Source organism: Macaca nemestrina, chromosome 2 (genome assembly GCF_043159975.1).
Source record: "Macaca nemestrina isolate mMacNem1 chromosome 2, mMacNem.hap1, whole genome shotgun sequence".
NCBI lineage: Eukaryota > Metazoa > Chordata > Mammalia > Primates > Cercopithecidae > Macaca > Macaca nemestrina.
In genome coordinates, this window is record NC_092126.1 from 157993198 (window position 1) to 158015089 (window position 21892).

Sequence of the window (21892 nt, forward strand, 5' to 3'; positions counted from 1 at the left end):
AACTGTATCTGGGCCCCTTTGGGCCATGACTGGAATTTGAGCGGCTGGGATGTGGGACGGAGTGTCCTGAGGCTGCGCAGGGCCGCAGGGGCCCTGGGTCTGGCCCATGAAACCATTATGTCCTCCTAGGCCTCTGGGCCTGTGAGGGGAGGGGCTGCCAATAAGGTCTCTGAGATGTCTTCCAGGCCTTTTCCCATTGTCTTGGCTATTAGCACTTGGCTCCTTTTTATTTAGGTAAATTGCTGCAACCTGCTTGAATTTCTTCCCTGAAAGTGGGTTTGCCTTTTCTACCACATGGCCAGGCTGCAAATTTTCCAAACTTTTACTCCCTGCTTCCCCTTTTAATATAAATTCCAGTTTTACATCATTATATCATTTCTTTGCTCGTGGATATGAGCATAGGTTATTAGAAACAGCCAGTTCACGTCTTGAATGTTTTGCTGCTTCGAAATTTCTTCAACCAGATACCCTAAGTCATCATTCTTAAGTTCAAAGTTACGCAGATCCCTAGGGCAGGGGTATAATGCAGCCAAGTTCTTTGCTAAAGTATAACAAAAGGAACCTTTGCTTCAGTTTCCAAAAAGATCCTCATCTCCATCTGAGACCTCGTCAGCCTGGCCTTCACTGTCCATATCATTACCAGAATTTTGGTCACAAACAACAATTAACAAGTCTCAAGGAAGCTCCAAACATTCCTTTATCTTCCTGTCTTCTTCTGAGCCCTCCAAACTCTTCCACCCTCTGCTCATTACCTAGCTCCAAGGTTGCTTCCATATTTTCAGGTGTCTTTATAACAGTGCCCCACTCCTCAGTACCACTTTTCTGTGTTAGTCTGTTCTCACAGTGCTATAAAGAAATATCTGAGACTGGGTAATTTATAAACAAAAGAGGTTTAATTGGCTTACAGTTCCACAGGCTGTACAGCATGGAAGCTTGATGCTGGCTTCTGCTTAGCTTGTGGAAAAGCCCCAGGAAACTTCCAAGGATGGGGAGAATGCAAAGGGGAGCAGCACTTCGCATGGCCAAAGAAGGAGCAAGAGAGAGGAGCGAGGTGCTACACACTTCTAAACAACTGGAACTCATAAGAACTCACTATCACTGATGACTTCACCAAGGGGCGGGGGACAGGAGGGGCGGTGATGTTAAACCATGAGAAACTGCCCCTATGATCCAATTACCTCCTGCTAGGCCCCATCTCCAACATTGGAGGTTACAATTCAACACGTGGCTTGGTGGGGATACAGAGCCAAACCATATCACTCTTCTCTCTGTACATGGTGGAGCTCTTTGTTTCTGTGTCCTTCTTTAATAACATTTCCAGGTCAGCATTTTGGATTAGAGGTGCCAGTGTTGATGTCCAGATCAGGGCAGCTCCTGGCACAGGCTGTGGTGTGTGCTCGGCAGGATGGAGACGGGAACAGAGCCTGGAAGGGGAGGGTGTGAGCAGGATGCCAAGGGAGAGACCAAAAGTGTGTGAAGTCCTCCCAAGTGGCTGCTCTGTGCTGTGGGGTGCCCCACATGGCAAGTGAGGTGTGTTGTCTGCGCTGCTGGGAGTTGCAGAGCACTTCTGCTCAGACCAGTGAGAGTGGAGTTGCCAGCAAGAGACCAGGTGGCCCCTGACCAAATCCTGAGCAGAAGGTGGAAAAATAGATTCTGCTGTTGAAGGCGGCGCCCAGCAAGGGAGCAGAGGTGGCCAGCATGGTTTCAGGGGAGTTGGGTTCAAGGCAGGTGTGAGGTGTGGTTGTAATTTTTCCTGGGGTGAGGGCCTGTGAGATTTTAGGGTAAGGGAAAGGAGGCAGTAGCATGTGGCACCTGGCCCCTTGCAGTGAGTGAGGTGTGAAGGGCAGGGAGTGTGGCTGTAGCCCCAGGGGCCCCCCACTCATGCTTCTGATTTCTGTCCAACAGGTGCAGGCCACTGTCGTGGGGCTCTTGGCTGCTGTGGCTGCACTGCTGTTGGGCGTGGTGTCTCGAGAGGAAGTGGATGTTGCCAAGGTGGAGTTGCTGTGTGCCAGCAGTGTCCTCACTGCCTTCCTTGCAGCCTTTGCCCTGGGTGAGCCATGCCCTAACTGTGAGCTCCCACCTGCCCCCTGCTCCTCTGAGGTCCCGTCTCAGGGCTCATTGTGTTTTCAGTTTCTGGGGTGTGAGTCCCACCGCTAATGGGACTGATGGTGGGCTCAGGGGTCTCACTGGCGGGGTGGGATGAGCCAGCTGGGTCTTCATGGCCCTCCTTGTGCCAGGCAGGGGTGTGTGCCGCTCCTGCCACCACTCGCCTCTGCTCTCTGCTATGTAAAGAGCTGTCCCTGCTCTTCAGATCTCTTCAGCTGGTCACACTCCCATGCCAAGGCCTGACACCTGCACACAGCAGGCTTGTTCATCTGTGCAGTCAGCCTGTTGGTTTTTAAACACTTACTGAGCATGACCTTACACACAGGCCTGTGATGGGCTCTGGAGGCTGCAGGTGTCCTGAGGGCGAGGCACAGATTTGAGCTTCCATTTCATGTCTTCAGAGAGGCCTTTCTGACCTGTCTGAGGAGACTGTGGCTGCTGTGACGGAGCCCCCAGTCGGCACCTTGGTGTCAGCAGACATTTACTCCTCACGGGGCTGCAGGCTGGAGCCCAAGGTTGGGCACCCACGGGGCTGGCCTCAGGGCTGCTCCCTTTGAGGCTGCAGCTGGCCCTTCTCGCTGTCCTCACACAGTGGAGAGAGGTGGGAGCTCTTTGGGGCCTCTTTCATAAGGGCCCTCATCTCATTCGTGGGGCCCCCATCCTCATGACTTCACCTCCCAAAGGCCCCACCTCCTAACACCATCACCTTGTGGGCGAGGATTTCAACGTGTGGGTTGGGGGGATAGCAGTGTTGAGTGCACAGCACCACCCTCCCACATGCACCCACCTCCTGTCTCCCCTTCCCGTGTGCCCCGGCTCTGCTTGTGTAGCTCAGATTGTCTTGTTGTATCATCTTTCTGCCTCACCTCCCTGCTAAAGTGTCAACTCCTCGAGAGTGGGGACCCAGTAGTTTCTACCTGCTGTCTGCTGCTCCTTTCTCATGCCAGACACAGCTGATGCTTAACATGTATCTGCAGCACATGTGAGACAGAAATGTGGGCAGACATACCTCCTTCCTTGGGACTCACACACGTGCGGGGAAAGCAGTCACCGCACATTGGCCACGCTGCATCGTTGTGCATTGGTGATTAATTGTTGCTGGGTGTCTGCTGTGTGCCTGGCACCGTGTAGTGCTGGGGATATACTGTCAACAAAATGTGTTTTGATTTTATATTCTAGCTCAGGGGCAGACAATAAGCTGTGAATATACAGGACACTAAAGTGAGTGCCACATGTCGCTTTTGTCCTGAGGCTTCCTCTGACGAACACTAAAGTGACCTTCGTTCCAGCTGTGCTTTACATTAATGTCCTGTTTTACTCACCTCACCTCAAATGATGTGTTCATACACTTGTGTACTGTCTCTCCCCACACCCGACAGGCATTTCCACTGATGGAAACAGAGCCTTTTGGTTATTGTCATCACTTAAACCAGGGCTGGGCTTATAACCAGCTTGCAGATGTTAGCTGAATGAATGGACTCTCCTCCAGCTCTCTCCTGGGTCATGTATCTGTGTGAATCCTGCCGACCACATGTCTTGCTTTGGTGCAATGAAAGAAGGAAAAGTTGATAACTTCATAATTGAACCTATTATGATCCATTCCCCCACCTACTTGCTCAGTCAGTACCCTCTGGGCTCAGCTCGCTGTAGGTTACCCATGTGGACTATTTGAGGTTTCTCATTCCTACCTACCAGGTAGCTGATCAGCCCCATTCCTGTGCCAGTGCATGGAGCCAGCGTGGAGGGTGTAGGCCAGAAGGGGACTGTGCCGAAGCCCGGCTGCAAGTTTACAAACCATATGTCCCTACTCAGGATGTTGGCTGAGGCTGGCTCCTAGTCACAGCCTGCACAGGCATAGACAGATGGTGGATGCCATGACCCAGCCTGGTCCACGGATAGGGCAGGATGAGTGTGCTAGACTTTCCAGAGAAGAGGAGTCCAGGAGACCCTCAGCATAAAGTCTCCTGAAAACAACACAGTCTAACAGTCCAGAAGACCAGCCCTGTCTTTGCAGGGGCTTATAGAGAATACCATTCCCAGCTCCCCATTTTACAGAAGGGGAAACTGGGGCCCCGGAGATGGGATGAAGCTTAGCAACATAAGCAAAATCTGTATTGTCCGTGACTGTTCAGAAGCATTGCGGTTACCTCACCAGGCAATGTTGAAGAGGCTGTCACACAAGCCTCAGGGTAGTGGTTTTCAATAGGCATCCCCAAACCACTGGTGTTCCTTTAAATGGTCCCTGCAAGATTGTCCCCAGCTCACTGACTCAGCGTGCAAACTCGGATTCACTTATATCTGGCATTCAGAAGGAGACACAGGGCTGTGACTTGTTCACAAGATCAGGCCAGGCACAAACCAGCTTGTAGTGGCAGCTTGAGGATGGCATCAGGTGGTGATTGTAATTGTTTTTAGAGTTACAAGATCCTGGGTAAAGTGTTAAAATGCCAATAGCCACAACACAGAGTATCTTCTTAGAGAGCCAAGTGAGAGTCTGTTGAGTCAAGTCCTAGGCTGTGGATGGGGACTAGGAGATCATGTGTGATAGTCCCCTTCAGAGCACAGTCTGAACAGGAAGGAGGACTTCGGAGGCATGGTGGCCACGGAAACGTGAGCCTCACCTCTTCAGTACTGCCCCCCGAAATCCGCCACCACTGCATGTGCCTCCCAGTGCACCGCGGACAGTACCGCCAAGCTCCCAGCACGGGACTGTTCCTGGGAGACACAGGTCCCTCCGAGTGTGCCTCTGACAGCCTGGCTGAGTGCACCTAGAAACACAGTGCAGTCTCAGATGTACCCCCACCTTCCCTGCCTCCCTCCCCTGCGCCCTGCCTGTGTCAGTGCTCCCAGCTCCCTCCCGCCCTCCCCGTCTTCCCTCACAGGCCTAGTCCCTAATGAACCTCTTACCCAGCTGATTCCATCTTGGTGTCTGCTTCTCAGAGGATGCCAGTAAACACAGGAGGCCATGAGCTCACCCCCGGGGGACCTGTTGCTCCGAGCATCTTTGAAGCAGCCTCCATGCAGCATGGGACTGTGGGCTGCCTGTCTCTGTGGTTCCTGGTGATTTGGGAGCTCGGGAGCCACAGGTCACTCCTTAGCATCATGTGCACAGGTCACAAAGTGGAGTCCAACTCTCCCAGCCTTCTCAGGCCTCCAGTGTAGTGGGAAGCTCTGAAAGTCAAGGCAGCCTGGCTTCACGTCAAGGCCTTGGTGGAGGGAGGCAAGTTAATGAGAGCCTCCCTGCCATCTGCCATTCCCGACTCAGTGCCCCCATCCTGTGCTGCTGTGCCTGCTCAGAGCCATCTGTCTCCCTGGGATTTGAGTTTGCTCTTTCTCCTCTCTCTCTGCAGGGGTGCTGATGATCTGTATAGTGATTGGTGCTCGAAAGCTTGGGGTCAACCCAGACAACATTGCCACGCCCATTGCAGCCAGCCTGGGAGACCTCATCACACTGTCCATTCTGGCTTTGGTTAGCAGCTTCTTTTACAGACACAAAGGTAAGGGGTGTCTTCTTCTGTAGATACAAAGGCTCCATGGAGGAAGGGCCCTGGAACAGGTGACCACTGAGGCCGAAGGGTACTTTTGCATCCAGCCCATGTGCTGTTGCTTGAATGTGTCCCCCACATTTCACGTGTTGGAAACTTAACCCCTAACTTGGCAGTAATGAAAGGTGGGGCCTTCAAAAGGTGATTGGATTAATGGATTAATGGATTAATGAGTTGTCATGGGAGTGGGACTGATGGCTTTATAAAAAGAGGAGGTGAGACCTGAGCTGCACGCTCGGTTCCCTCACCATGTGGTGCCCTGCACCACCTCCAGACTGCAGAGCCCCCACCAGCAGGAAGGCCCTCACCAGATGCAGCCCCTCGACCTTGGGTTCTTCAACCTCCACAACCATAAGAAATTTCCTTATGAATTATCCAATTTCTGGTATTCCCTATAAGCAAGTAGACTAAAGCAAAAAACTGATACTGAGAAGTAGGGTGTTACTGATGTCAACCTTAAATAACAATATCCAGAGAAGATTGTTACCAGTGGTGAGTCCAGCTATCTGGAGAAACTCCAGAATGGCAACTTTGCAGCAATTTCAGTTCTTTGTCTTCTGGAAGGAAAGATTTCAAACACAGGCAAGGTTTAAAGCAGGAGAGAGAATTTATTTTAAGCAAAGCAAGAGTTTATTAGAGAGAGTACACTTGAAAGAGAGTTGTGGGCGACTTGAAAAATCAAGTGTGGTGTTTGCTTTAGTCATACCCCCCACATCCATACCTGGGCAATTGTTTAAAGGCATTTTGTTCCTAACTGCCTCCCCCATTATCTTCATGTACCTGGAATTTGTGTTACAATGAACAATAATATAGCCAATCCATAGCTTATGTTATTTTAATGTAAATTATTGGTGAACAACTTAGGAACAGCCTTTTCCTTTATCCTTAAAATCCCATTTGTAACTGCTACTAATTGAAGTATATATCCAGGGCACTTGAATCTATGCTCCCACTAAGCTGTTCTTAAGTTTTGGGCTCAGGTAGACTCTAAAGTTAGTCATAAAATAGGTGGTTAGACATGAGCAAGGCAGGAGAGAGGGCCCTCAAGAGTGTTGGGCAGTGGTCAAGCTATGGTAAGGGAATTATAAATCTGTCCCCTTGAAATAATGAGCAGGACAAGGGAGGAACCCCAGAGCTGTCTGGTACTCATTGAGTAACAGACAGGCAGGCATAAAACCATCCCTCTAAGATAATAAGCGGCCAGGACTGGTGCCTGGAATTACAGGAGTCTTAGAACAGACAGAAGACACCTGGAGTTAGCAAGCCATAATCCCCGATAGGGTTTCAAGCATGTGCAGTGAAAGGGCAAGATGGTGAAATTTAACTGGTATATGACCTTCCTCTGGAGCGCTGGACCTGTGAGAGCTGCCCCTACTGAGCATGTGCACCACTTCAGTAAACACACTGCACGTGCAGCTCTCCCAAGTGCTGGCAGGGCCACTGCACATGCCATAGATAAAGGCCCGCCCAGGGGAAGAACAAAAGGAAGACACAGAAAGTCCAGGAAAAGATAGGGGGTATAAAAACTCTAAACAAAGAAGCAAACAACACACTTGATTTTGACAATTGGTTGAGTTTATCTAAAGACCTGAGATCAATAGAAAGGAATGTCTGTGTTACGAAAAAGGATTGTGGAGACAGAGTTCTTATTTGCAGAGGAAGCCTTCAGGTAGCAGGCTTCAGAGAGAAGAGATTATAAAATGCTTCTTATCAGACTTAAAGTCTGTGTTGATGTAAATGCCAGAGAGGGATAATGAGGCATGTCTGACCCCCACTCCCCGTCATGGCCTGAACCAGTCTTTCAGGTTCCATTTTAAGAGTGCCCTCGCTGAGGAGGAAGTTCATTCAGATAGTTGAGATGGAGCTTAGAATTTTATTTTTGGTTTACCTGGTGAACTCCTAGAGAAAAGGGAAACGGCAGAAAAATTTGAAAATTTTTAGCCTGGCCATGTGGTAGAGAATGAGTTTCCAGGAGAGGAATCCAAGGATGTGACTGAGCCACCAGTTTCTAAGGAGATTAGCATGGCTGAAAGGGAGCCCGGAACTGATAGTCAAGACAAGGGGGAAACGGCCCAAAAGCATTTCAGAGATTTTTCTTGACTCCCCCTCCCATCACAAGCCCAGAAACCTAGAAAGACGGAGTAGTTTCAGGGGACAGGCCCAGAGCATGAGCTTGCTGCCCAGGGCCACCTAGGGACTCTGTTCCCTGTATCCCAGCACAGCGCTCCTTAGCCATCCCAGCCATGGTTCACATGGCTCGGGTGCAGCTCATGCTGCCGCTCCAGAAGGTACAAGTCATAAACCTAGGTCCATGTGCTGCTAATTGTCCAGACTTGCAGAGAGCAAGGGCCTTGGAAGCTTAGTAGCCACTACCAAGTTTTGGAAGTATTTTGTCCAAAGCCTGGGGGCCCAGACAAAGACTTGTTTCAGGGCTGGAGCCACTGCAGAGCTCCCCTACTAGAGCAGTGCCAAGCAGAAATGTGGGATTAGAGCTGCTCCGGAGAGTTCCACCAGGACAGTGTCTGGTGGAGCCATGGAAGCAGGACTCCCACCAAGACCCCAGGACTGCAGAGCTGTTAGTATGCGACTTCAGCCTGGGAGAGCTGGGTGGACTGAGCACAGCACAGCCATGGTTGGAGGTAGGGGGCTGTCAGAGGCCTGGGAGCCTCAACCCCCACACCAGCGTGTAGAAGATGCCTGGCATGGAGTCAGAGGAGAAAGCTCTGGGGTCATAAGCCCCAGTGTCTGCCCTCTCAGGTTTTGGCCTATTGGTCTTTTTGTCCATTTCTTCCTTTTGGATGGGAATGTCTGCCTTATACCCATACCACCATTGTATCTTAGAAGCAGATAGCTTGTTTTGATTTCATAGGCTCACATGTGAGACTCTGGACTTTGGGCTTTTGAGTTAATGCTGGCATAATTTAAGACTTTGGGGCTATGGGGATGGAATGAATGTATTTTGCATGTGAGAATGCCATGAATTTGGGGGACCAGGAGTGGAATGCTGTGGTTTGAATGAGTTCCCTCAGTTTCACGTGTTGATCCCCACTGTGGCGGTATTGAAAAGTGGGGCCTTTAAGAGGTGATTGGGTCATAAGGGCTCTGCCCTCATGAATGAATTAATCCAGTCATAGATTAATAGATTAATGGATTAATGGATTAATGAGTTGCCACGGGAGTGGGACTGGTAGCTTTGAAAAAGAGGAAGAGCACAGAAGCTGCATGCTCAGTTCCCTCCCCACGTGGTGCCTTGCGCCACCTCCGGACTCTGCAGAGTCCGCGCCATCAAGAAGGCCCTCACCAGAGGCAGCCTCTCGACCTTGGACTTCTCAGCCGGTATAACTGTAAGAGCAAATTCCTTTGCTTTAGGGATTACCCAGTTTCGAGTGTTCTGTTATAAGCAACAAAACTGACTAAGACACTGTGACCTTCAAATCAGCCATTATTCCCACAGGAAGGACCCTGCTGTATTACAGTCAAAAATTGTTTTACAGATGGAAAGCCTGAGGTCATTCCACAAGTTCAAGGAGTGCTCAGGAAAGTGCTTCAAGCTCTCCAAACCATGTTAAGAAGGATGAGCAACTGAAGCCTGCATTTATATGGGTTGTTAACTTCTACCTTTAGGGCAGAGGTGTACTAGGAGGTTGAGTGGGGCCTAAGGCTAGTCGGCCACACTGATGTGTCCTCACAGGATTGGAGGGCAGTGGGCACGCAGTGACAGTTGTTGAGGAAGTGCCCAAAGGGAAGAACCTCAGCAAAGCTACAATTTATCACTCCCCATGGGAATGTGGGCCCAGGGATTTGGGAAAGCATCCCATCTTTACCTGTTGGCAACTGAAGCAGACAAATAAACAGCTGTGATTTAGAGGGTATTGGCACTGGGACCCTTTCAAATGTCCCAGCTTTGGGACCGTCTCCTTGCCATCCTGGTGTTGCCTGCCAGCAGTCATGTTTAATCACCAGGAAGATTCGCCAAGTTTAGTTAAGTGGTGATGGAGATCTGTAAGAAATAAGATGACCTAATTTTACTTTTAAGCTAAACTGAACTTAAAACAAGAAGGTTTGTGTGTGGGTTATTTGAGTTGGATTTGCAAAATAAGTGAGAGTTCAGGCATCACATGAACCTTTCCCTCTGCCCCACACTGTACTGTATGCTCATTTTCACAAGACTTATGATTTAGACACAAAATCACTGTTGGAGCATCCCTCTCTCCAGTGAGACTGTGACCTTCTCTCTGCTACATTCAGGAGTCACTGGGACTGGCCTGTATTAGATAAGTCTTGACCCACTGAGGTGTAAGCAGCTGACTGTGGCACCTGCTGGGTGTAGTTGGGAATCGGCATTGCACACCGGGGAGGTGTGCTGGGAGAGCATGAGGCAGGCCCTGGGGGTGCTTGTGAGTAGCTATCTGAAAACTCAGACTGGATTCAAAAGCATTCTATAAGGTGATGCTTCTGCAGGCTGCTGTTTCCCAGAGGGCAGGAGACCTGGTTAGAGCTGGCTGGGCCTGACTTATACCTCCTGCAGAAGCCACGCCCTCCTACCATAAAGTACCTTGTCTGTAGCCAGTCTGGGGCACCTGAGGCAGAGGAATGGGCCATGACCCTTTAGTGCAGAGAAGGAAGGAGGGGATATTCCTGATAACACCACCAGAGAGGGAGTGCATGGGACACAGACCCATGCCTGGGCACCCCTGAATGTTGGGCCCCCTTAGCAGGTGAGCCTGCCCTCCGGAGGGTGGGGCTGAGTGTGAGAGGACCACTCTAGAGAACACTGGTGTCTTGTTCTGTCACTTGTGGAAGGGGACCCTCACACGGAGCACAACACAGAAAGGGAGGAATGAATGCATGAGGAGCCCGAGTGTGTCAGGCTCATCCTGGGCCCCCGCAGCAGTGACTGCTCCAGCACCTGGCCAGTCTTCACTGGCCTCTTGCCAGTGGAGAAGATGAGACGGGGACGCGAGTAGCTACCTGGCTGGTGACCCATGTAGTTGCCTGGGACTGGCCTCAGCCAGGACCACAGGTGGCATCCCATAGCCAGCCCTGGCGTTCCATAGACCCAGGCCATACGTAGCCCTTACGGGGCTGCTTGCTGTCTAGGCAGCCACCCTTTTTTGCATGTCTGCTTCCTCCTGCTACCTGTTGAGAAGGTGAGATGAGATTGTGCACACGAAGTACTGAGCATAGTGCTGGCTCATGGTGTGTTCCATACATTGTACTTCTATTTATTTATGACAGTAGCATCAGGGTGGGAGGAGACAGAACAGGGTACTTTATGTGGGGAAAATAGCAAGTTTGCCAGAGAAGTGGAGTTGAATGTGGCAGGAGTGGAGGACAGAGAGGAGCTTTTCCAGTCACTTCTTGGGATGGTGAAAGTTCTTTGAAAAGTATGGCAAGGCAGTTCCCCCTCAACTGATGAGGACAGGAGCGTCCTCACCCACTTCTTGTGAAACCCAGGCCCAGCCTGTGCGTGCTGGCCTTGGCCAAATGAGCCGCGTGTGTCCCTGTTCTCCTTTCAGATAATCGGTATCTGACGCCGCTGGTCTGCCTCAGCTTTGCGGCTCTGACCCCAGTGTGGGTCCTCATTGCCAAGCAGAGCCCACCCATCATGAAGATCCTGAAGTTTGGCTGGTTCCCAATCATCCTGGCCATGGTCATCAGCAGGTGAGCAGGAGCCAGGGCCATGGCCCCCTCTTCCTCCTCTCAGCCATGAAGGCCCCTAGTGCCAGTGTGACACTCACTGCCTTGGGGGTCCGGGATGGAGTGAAATGTAGCTGTGGGCTCTTTCAGTAACTCCTATTGCTGATTGAATCATACCTTTTTACTTTCTTCTCTCCCTTTCACTGAGAACCCTGGGCCTTGTCGGTTCTAAGAGAGGCTGCCCTGTTTACATTTGCCAGAGCACCAGGGACCCAGGAAGAGCCAAAGCCAGGGCCACCCCATGAGTGCATTGGAGCCCCAGGGGAGACAGTGGCTTTCAGGCCATGGCCACCAGAGCTTTGCTGGCCCAGACTCCTGCTTAGGTGGCAGGTCCCCCACCTCGGCGTCAAGGCCACATCTGCTGACTTATTCGTCCTCCTGGTCACTGGCCACGCGTGGCTACTGGTGGGAGCTAGACAGCTGTGGGGTTAGCTCCCCTCCAGAGCCTTAGAACCTTCAGCTGAGCCCAGGTCCACCACCCTCCAGCTCCCTCTCAAGGCCCATTTCCTGGGAGTCAACCTTGATGGGGGCCACCCCAGTCCATTCTGATGGGTTTTTCCAACTTTGTGTCTTGGGGAGAAGAGGTGATGGAGTAGGTATCCTGGCTTCCAGGAGGCTCCTGGGCTCCTTTTACAGATTGACCTAGCTTCTCCAGGGGTCTAAGAAGTTCCAAGGGGTGAGAAAGCTTTTGCTAAATTACAGTGGCCAGTGGGAGCAATTTCTGGCTGCAACATTTTCTGAGAACACGGGGCGGGCGTGAGGTGATCCTCCTGCAGTTTCTGTTTTCTGCTAAAGAGTATCTCAGCCGTGGTTCCAGAGTCTTGGGACAGCCCAGCCAGCTGTGTGCCCTTGAAAAGGCATTTGTTTGTTTTGCAATAAGTGGGTGTTCTTGGATGGCTTTCTGCAATGGTTGAGATTCAAAGTGGAGATGGAAAAGCATGAGCAGGGTGCAGAGGATGCTGGGGAGACCAGCTTGGCTGCAGCAGATATTTTGTGTAGGGGAGAGGAGAGTGTCCACCAAGGGTGGGAAGCCAGGCTGAGAGGGTGATTTGTGTGGAGGGTTGCAGGGCCATTGTAAGTGTAAACTCTGATAACTTGACTGCTGTCTGCTATTTCCCCAGTTTTGGAGGACTCATCTTGAGCAAAACCGTTTCTAAACAGCAGTACAAAGGCATGGCGGTATTTACCCCCGTCATATGTGGTAGGTATTTGAGGGATTCCCGTGTGGTCCCTGAGCTGGGTTGGCCCCCAGGATTGGGTTGGACCTGAACAGCAGACCTCAGAGGGGCAGCACCAGCCCCACACAGGCAGTTGGGCAGCTGAGCCGTGGACAGACTGCTGCCTTACAGGGATGCCGGAGCAGGTCTTCTCAGATGGAAGAAGCCTGGGAAGGAAGCCCCACATACTGCTCGCAGCAGCTCAGACCCAGCTCCTCATAGGCAGCCCCCAAACATGAGCTCTTCTGACAGAACCAAATTCCAGGCTTTGCCGGCACTGAGTCAAACTCCGGCCTCGATGGCACCTGCTGATTGAGCATGGCTTTCAGAACCAGGGCGCTGGCTCTTGTGACTTTTCTTTTCTTTTCTTTTTCTTTGGATTCATTGCTGACATCAGAACTCAGATATTTACACTTAAAAATCTGGATTTCTTCTTAAAAGTTAAGACTGTAACCAATACCAGGCCTACACTGTGGGCACTGCACCAGTCCCTGAGACAGATCCAGGACTGTGCTTCCCAGCTGCCTTGATCCCCCCCCTTCCCTGTTGTCTGACACCTGGCTCTCTGCATATACTCACCTCCTAGGCCTACATCCTGTGGGGTTTGTGTGGATGATGCCTCTTTTAACCAAAGCTTAGTTTGGTGTCTGGTGTCTGATAAGTTTCTGTAAATGGAAGTGATCAGTTAGGAGAAGAACAAAACATAATTTGTCCAGTTTAGCCCCCAGGCCCTGGCCTGCGGGGACTGAAGAAACAGCCTTCAGAGGCTCTTAGGCAGCCCCTGCGTGTCCAGTGTCCCTCCTCCCTTGCTCCCTTAGGGGACCATGTCTTTGTTCCTTGCATGTCAGTGGGCCACTCAGCATGTCCTCACCCCAACAGTGCCAAAGTGCCTTCACATTGTGAGTAAGGACAGCAACAGAAGGCTTATTACGTTGGAGTGATTTTTGGGGATGAGTCACCAACTGGGATGCCTTCAGTGGCCACTCAAACAATCTGCATGAATTATGCAGGCCCGGCAGCTAGACAGTGAGGAATAGCGGGGGCAAGCTGCAGAATGCATTTCTCATATGAACAGCATGGTGCCTGTCCAGCTCCAGCCAGTAGTTGCCTTGGGAGAGTATAGATCCAGACTTGCCAGAGTTGACCTGGGAAGAGAAGCTGGGAATCTGTATTAAGGGCCAAGTAAATAGTACCAATTAATTTGAGATTTTTTTTCTTTTTAAAATTATGTATGGGCCAAGCAGAATAGATCGCAGCAGTCCTGTACCTGAAGACAATTGTTTGCATCCTTTAGAGCAGCCTACATGGTTGGCCTCTGCCCCAGAGGTCACCCACTGGTGCACACCTGGCCCAGCTAGGGAGAGTGCTCCATGGCACTGAGGAAGTAGGATGGGGGAATCCCCACCTTCCATCAGCCCATCCCCGCATCTGCCCCCACATAAGGAGTGCTCAGCGTGGCCTTTGTCAGCTGGGCCATCTGGCCCTGGCTGAGCCTGAAACCTTTTTCATACCCCGTGGGATCCCGGAGCCTCAGCAGGAAGCCCTGGTGTTCCCAGAGACTGCATGTGCTCATGGTTTTCTGGGCATCATGACTCTGCCTCTAGGGTTATGTGTTCTATGCCCTGTCAATCTACACATGACCTCGCTCATCCTGTTTCCCCTAAAGCCACTTGCTCTGGGCATACACCCAAAGCATCTGTAATGTGGGAGTCTGCACTAACAACTGAGCTCCCACAGAGGGGCTCACGTAGCACCACAAATTGAAATCATGCAACAGACGTCTTTTCTTCAAAGCTGTCAGGCCACACAGCCATGAGAGATGTCCCAGGCACGTCTCCTGCTGCACGCTTGCTTTGCCACCTGTGATCCTCTCTCTCCTCCCCTCACCTTCCCTCTCATTCTTTTTTTTTTTTTTTTTTTTTGAGACGGAGTCTCATTCTGTCACCTAGGCTGGAGTGCAGTGGTGCGATCTTGGTTCAATGCAACCTCTGACTCCCAGGTTCAAGCGATTCTCCTGCCTCAGCCTCCTGAGTAGCTAGGATTACAGGTGTGCACCACCACACCCAGCTAATTTTTTTTTTTATTTTTTAGTAGAGACAGAGTTTCACCATGTTGGTCAGGCTGTTCTCGAACTCCAGACCTCAAATGATATGCCTGCCTCAGCCTCCAAAGGGCTAGGATTATAGGCGTGAGCCACCGCGCCTGGCTCTCTCTCATTCTTATCCACTGTTTTCATTCCTCTCCTCTCCTCTCTTTCCCACCTTAAGTGGAAAAAAAAAAAAAAATCACTTTCATTTTCTCAGATATTCCAGCCTATAGTCTGGTTCCTGTCAATGCCTGTGGTCTTGAAGTCTGACTTACCCAGACTGCCTTATCATGCTGTGCTCAGACCTTTCTGTCCACTCTCCCTTCATCCTCACTTTGTCCCTAGATCCCCTCCCCATCCTCACTCCAGCCAACAAATATTTATTGAGAACCTGCTTTACAGCCACATTCCCTTCACCTTAAGAGATGCCAGCAGTCAAGATGACACAGTTACTCCCTGGATACCTCGCTCATAAGCTCTAGGCCACCCTGATGTGCTACCAAACAAGATCTGTGGTCAAGTGGGAGGAAATGAAAAGATAATGAAATACTGAATTAACCAAAGAAGGCTTCCTGGAGGGAGGGAACTTAAAATAAGGGATACAACTTAGAGACTGGTGTAAAGAAAGGGAAAACAGATTCCTTTTCTCCTCGTAGGTGTTGGTGGCAATCTGGTGGCCATTCAGACCAGCCGAATCTCAACCTACTTGCACATGTGGAGCGCACCTGGCGTCCTGCCTCTCCAGATGAAGAAATTTTGGCCCAACCCATGTTCTACTTTCTGCACATCAGGTGGGTGTCATGTCTTTCAGAGGCCATCATAGCCATTTCTTTAAACAAGAAAACATCTGTGTCATTGGAATCTGGTGTTTGTAGCGATGGATGCCTGAAGCCAGGGCTGATCTCGGCACACATCACCTTCAGGACCCCAGAAATGAGACTCCCTGGCCCTGCCTTTCCTTCATTCAATTATTTATTGAATGTCTACTGGACACTAGGTGTCGGGTTAGTGGTGAAACAGGGAGAGCTGATTTCTTGCCCTTGGAGTACACAGTATAGAAGGGCAGAAAAACACAAGTGAGCTCGTAATTACAAACTATGGTGGGTACTGAGCAGCAAAAGTGCAGACTGCAGTGAAAAAGAATTAGAAGAGATACACTTGGGATAGGGAAGCTCCTCCCTGAGGACAAGTGGGTGTTGTTGGGAGGAGGGCCAGAGAAGAAGGGGCTTTCAGGGCAGTGGGTGCAGTCTAGCAAAGGCCCAAAGGCAGGGAAGAATATGGCAAGTCTGAAGAACTGAAAGGCCAATGTGGCCTGAGCTGAATGGACAGGAGGGGATGAAGGATGCTGAGGCCAGAGAGGCCAGAAGGTGGTGATCAGACAGGGCCTTGAGGACGGAGCCTGGATTCTACTCAGAACCACTGGAAGCTTTTGGAGATGTTGTATCTTTTTGTTGGCTTTGAAAAACTAGATCTGTTTTCCTGTTACATTGTTTTGGATTTCTTTTCTGTTTTAAGAACTATCTTTAGCTGTCTTTTGGGTTGGCTGCTGGCACGTTTCTGAAGGATATTTTCACTGGTTATAAAATTTGGTTTTGATAGTTGTTTTCAAACACTTGAAAAATGTGTCACTTCCTTCTGATTCCATGACTTATGATGAGAAATCTGCCATTTCAGTGTGTTTTGCTGTATAGGTATGGTGCCATTTCTCTCTTGCATATTTCAAGACCTTGTCCTTAGTTTCTAGGAGTTGGATTATGATATGTATTGGTATGGACTTCTTGGGGTTTATCCTATTTGGGGTTTGCTAGGCTCCTTGAACACGTGGATTTATATTGTTTGTCAAATCGGAAAATTTAAGCCATCACTTTTCAGCTGCACTCTCCTTCTTTTTGATATTCTGGTGACATGAATGTTAGATCCTCTGTTACAGCCCCACAAATCCCTGAGACTCTGTTTGGTTTTTGCAAAGTCTATTACTCTCCTCGTTTAGATTGGCTCATTTCTATCACTTTTTTCTCCAAGTTGACTGATCTTTTTTCTCCTGCCCTCTCCATTCTGCTATTGAGCCTATTCACTGAGTTGTTTGGGACTTTTGGGGGTATTGTATGTGTTTAGTTTTTTTTTTTTTTTTTGAAATGGAGTCTCGCTCTGTCACCCAGGCTGGAGTGTGGTGGCGAGATACCGGCTCACTGCAAGCTCCGCCTCCTGGGTTCACGCCATTCTCCTGCCTCAGCCTCCCGAGCAGCTGGGACTAAGGCACCCACCACCACGCCCAGCTAATTTTTTGTATTTTTAGTAGAGACGGGGTTTCACTGTGTTAGCCAGGATAGTCTTGATCTCCTGACCTCGTGATCCACCCGTCTCGGCCTCCCAAAGTGCTGGGATTACAGGCGTGAGCCACCGCGCCCAGCCATGTTTAGTTTTAACATTTCTATTTGGTTCTTCTTTCTATCTTCTTTTTCTTTTCTGAGACTTTCTATTTCTTTGCTTATACTTGCTATTTTTTTTATTGTTTCAGGTGTGTTTGTGATTGCATGATGAAGCATTGTTGTAGTGGCTTCATTAGAACGGCTTTCATGTGATGCTGACATCTGTGTCATCTCAGTCTGCTGTCTGTTGGTTGTCTTTTCTCATCCAGGTTGAGATTTTTCTGGTCTTGGCAAGATGAGTGATTTTCACTTGAATCCACACATTTTGGGTATTATGTGACAAGACTTTGGATCATATTTGAATCTGTACTTAGCTGGCCTCCTTTGACACTGCACCACTGGGGAGAAGGGATGGACTGCTGCCCAGGTGGGGCTGGAAGGCTGGGTTCCCCACTCAGCCTCTATTGCTATCCTGGGAGAAGAGGAGCACCTTGTTATTGCTGGGCACAGTGCAATCTAGGTTCCTCACTAGGCCTCCTCTGAGATCACCCTGGCTGGGGCAGGGAGAGATGCCTTGTTGTTGCTCCCCACATGGCTTCACTGACAAGGTGGGGGCCCCTAGCACTGGGTAGAGATGAAAGTTCTGAATATCACCCTGCCAGCCACAGGAGATGATGGTGGTCCCACCAGGCCTTTCCTGACGAGGTGGGGGCTGCAGTTTTTCCCGTGGTGTCCGTTGGAGTAGAGTAATTACTATCTGAAAGTTGTTTTGCTGGGCTTCCCCTTTCCTGGCCTTTGGCAAAAAAGATCAGACTTCTATGGAGTCTGTTTTTTTGAGACAGGGTCTCACTCTGTCGCCCAGGCTGGAGTGCAGTGGTGCAATCTTGGCTCACTGCATCCTCCACCTCCCTGGTTCAAGTGATTCTCCTGCCTCAGCCTCCCGAGTAGCTGAGATTATAGGCGTGCACCACCATACCCAACTAATTTTGTGTTTTTAGTAGAGAGAATGTTTCACCATGTTGGCCAGGCTGGTCTTGAACTCCTGACCTCAAGTGATTGCCTGCCTTGACCTCCCAAAGTGTTGGGATTACCGGTGTGAGCCACCGCACCCAGCCTATGGAGTTTTGTTTTTTTTTTTGTCTATTTGTATCTGCATTTCTTGATGGCTGAGGCCAGGACTCAGTCTTGGATATGTGAGACAAATAAAGAGAAAAAGGACAATTTAGGGGACTCATGACCATGTTGTTCATTGCAGCCCAAGGTCCCCAGCCAGCCTTTCAGAATCTGCTTACGTTTGTTTTATATACAGTGTCCAGGGCTTTCAGTTGTACTTAATGGGAGAAACAGGATGAAGTATGTCTTCCCTATTTGTTCAGAAGTCAAACTCCCTGTTACATTTTCTAACTTGTCATTTGAATATAGAAAAGCTGTTATTTTCTGTGTTAGTGCACCTCAACATTTTATTGAATTCTTATTGTTTACATGGTTTTCCTTTAGATTTTCTTGAGTTCTCATACCAACTTCCAGTAGTAGCTTCTTCCAATCCTTTTGCTGCTTCTTTTTGACATTTTTTAAAATAATACTTTTATTCCTTGTCTGATTTCTTATCATGAATAGATGTTGTTGCTCCTCTGCATTAGCTTTGAGCTACATGTGACCTTTTTTCTCCTTTTCTTTATTATTTTGGTGAAATACATATATTAACTCAGAGGCAAATGGAGACCTACTTTTCATTAGAACTCTATTTCCATTTGAGAAATCAATCATATTCATGTTAGAATTTTTGAAAGTGTTTGTGGTAGGGCCAGGGTCAATCACACTTACTGTAAAGTCTCACACTCAGAGCATGGGAATCTAAAGGAAACCCAGGGCTCACTGGCACATTGCAGGTGTGCTGACAGGCCACAGAGGCTGCTGTGAAGAAGGGGCTGCCCGAGGTCCCCGTTTGAGCCGACTGCCCTCCCCAGATCACCAGCACTGCATTGAGTGGAGCACCGCACCCAAAGCTCTTTTCCTCCTTAAGCCCCTTGCATGTTCGCTCTTGTCTGCTCAAACTCCTCCCCGCCAAATTCAAATCCCAGCTGAAATATCTGCAGGAGCTCATCCCCACTGATACACACTTCCTGCTTTTTGCCCTTCTTTTTACCCTTACTTTCTTCAAAGTACTTGTCAGAATTTGAAGTAGACTTTCTTGCTGCTTTTTATTTCTGCTTGATTCTTGTTTCTCTTCTCTAAAATATCAGCTCCACGAGGGAAGGGGACAGACTGTATCCCCATCTGCCAGAACATGCTTGCCACAGAGTAGGTGTCCACTGAACACTTGGGAATAAATGGATGAGTGAGTGTGGATGCCTCACTGAGGACTGTCACATGCCAAAGTGGCCTCGCTTCAGGTCACATGACCTTCTTGGTTCTGTTTCTTTCAGAAATCAATTCCATGTCAGCTCGAGTCCTGCTCATGCTGGTGGTCCCAGGCCATCTGATTTTCTTCTACATCATCTACCTGGTGCAGGGTCAGTCAGTCATAAACAGCCAGACCTTTGTGGTGCTCTACCTGCTGGCAGGCCTGATCCAGGTAAGCCTGACTGCAGCAGCAGAGGTGCACAGCTGGGTAGTCAGCCAGCAGCCTTGATCTCCTGTCTGAGTGAGAGGCTGAAGGAGGCGGGTGGGGGTGGCTGGACATGTGGGGCACAGTCCCTATCTTCCAGGAGTTGAGTCAACTTGTCAGATACAGAGGCCACTCCACACGGCACACCACATGCTGCGTGCCACACACTCCACACCACACAGCGCATCGCACACATTCCACACCACACCACAAACTCACCACACACTCCATACCACACAGCACATCCCATACACTCCACACCACACACTGTACCCCACACGCTCCACACCACACATTCCATACCACACACTCCACACCACACACTCCACACCACACAGCGCATCCCACACATTCCACACCACACCACAAACTCACCACACACACTCCATACCACACAGCACATCCCATACACTCCACACCACACACTGTACCCCACACGCTCCACACCACACATTCCACACCACACACTCCACACCACACACTCCACACCACACATTCCACACCACACACTCCACACCACACATTCCACACCACACACTCCACACCACACACTTCATACCACACACTCCACACCACACACTCCACACCACTCTACACCACACACTCCACACCACACAGCGCATCCCACACATTCCACACCACACCACAAACTCCATACCACACAGCACATCCCATACACTCCATACCACACACTGTACCCCACACACTCCACACCGCACACTTCACACCACACACTTCACACCACACACTCCACACCACACACCCCACACCACATACTCCACACCACACACTCCACACCACATAGTGCATCCCACACACTCCACACCACACACTTGCTATCACACACTCCACACCACACACTCCACACCACATAGTGCATCCCACACACTCCACACCACACACTCCACACCCCACACCCACACCACACACCCCACACCACATACTCCACACCACACACTCCACACTACACACTCCACACCACACACTCCACACCACACACTCCACACCACACACTCCACACCACACATTCCACACCACACACTCCACACCACACATTCCACACCACACACTCCACACCACACACTTCATACCACACACTCCACACCACACACTCCACACCACTCTACACCACACACTCCACACCACACAGCGCATCCCACACATTCCACACCACACCACAAACTCCATACCACACAGCACATCCCATACACTCCATACCACACACTGTACCCCACACACTCCACACCGCACACTTCACACCACACACTTCACACCACACACTCCACACCACACACCCCACACCACATACTCCACACCACACACTCCACACCACATAGTGCATCCCACACACTCCACACCACACACTTGCTATCACACACTCCACACCACACACTCCACACCACATAGTGCATCCCACACACTCCACACCACACACTCCACACCCCACACCCACACCACACACCCCACACCACATACTCCACACCACACACTCCACACTACACACTCCACACCACACACTCCACACCACACACTCCACACCACATACTCCACACTACACACCTTACACCACCCAGCACATCCCACACACTCCACACCACACACTCCACACAGTGCACGCCACACACACTACATGCTGCATGTCACAGTGCATGCCACAGAGTGCATGCTGCATGCTACACGCTATACAGCTTACGCTACGTACTGCACTGCACAATACACATTTCATCCTGCACATCACCCCTCACATTATATACTGCATGCTAGACATGGCACACCACATGCCACACACTGCACGCAGCACATTCATCATCACAGGATAAGAGGAGCAGCCCTGAGGATGAAGCATGTTCCCATGGAACAGGCTGATGAGTGGTCCAGCCATCCACTGCCTCCCCAATGGTGGGTGGGCACCACGCCCCTGCAGGGGGTGCTGCTGCAAGGCATGCGTAGACATTGATCAGGCCTGGACAGCAGTGAGCATGGTGGTGAAGATTAAGCTGGTGCCTGTGTTGGGCAGGTATTCAGCACACTGTCTGCGTACACTGCAGCGAGCTGATGGTCCCCAGTGGGACTGGGGCCTTTGCAGGGAGCACTGTGGGCACTGGAGGGCAATTCTGTGGGTGTGGTGCTGGTACTGGCACTTTCTCATCTCCCCGAGTTTATGGCATTTGTAACTGTGGTATGTTCCTGACCCTAAAGAGTAGGATTAGGGAAATCCAAGAAGTTGTCCTGAGCAGCAGCAGCAGCTTATGACTCCAGTT

General features: G+C 50.2%; 1 protein-coding gene across 5 annotated transcripts in view; it reads left to right on the forward strand.

Annotated features, from left to right (window-relative positions):
- LOC105470241 (solute carrier family 41 member 3) overlaps positions 1-21892 on the forward strand; it is a 78597-nt gene that overhangs the window by 55374 nt on the left and 1331 nt on the right. For all 5 annotated transcript variants that reach the window (XM_071092322.1, XM_011722036.3, XM_071092323.1 and 2 more), the window contains 6 exons: positions 1906-2050; positions 5457-5603; positions 11171-11315; positions 12473-12552; positions 15311-15445; positions 19450-19598. In XM_071092322.1, the coding sequence (XP_070948423.1) occupies positions 1906-2050; positions 5457-5603; positions 11171-11315; positions 12473-12552; positions 15311-15445; positions 19450-19598 (801 nt within the window). The remainder of the gene's footprint in view (positions 1-1905; positions 2051-5456; positions 5604-11170; positions 11316-12472; positions 12553-15310; positions 15446-19449; positions 19599-21892) is intronic.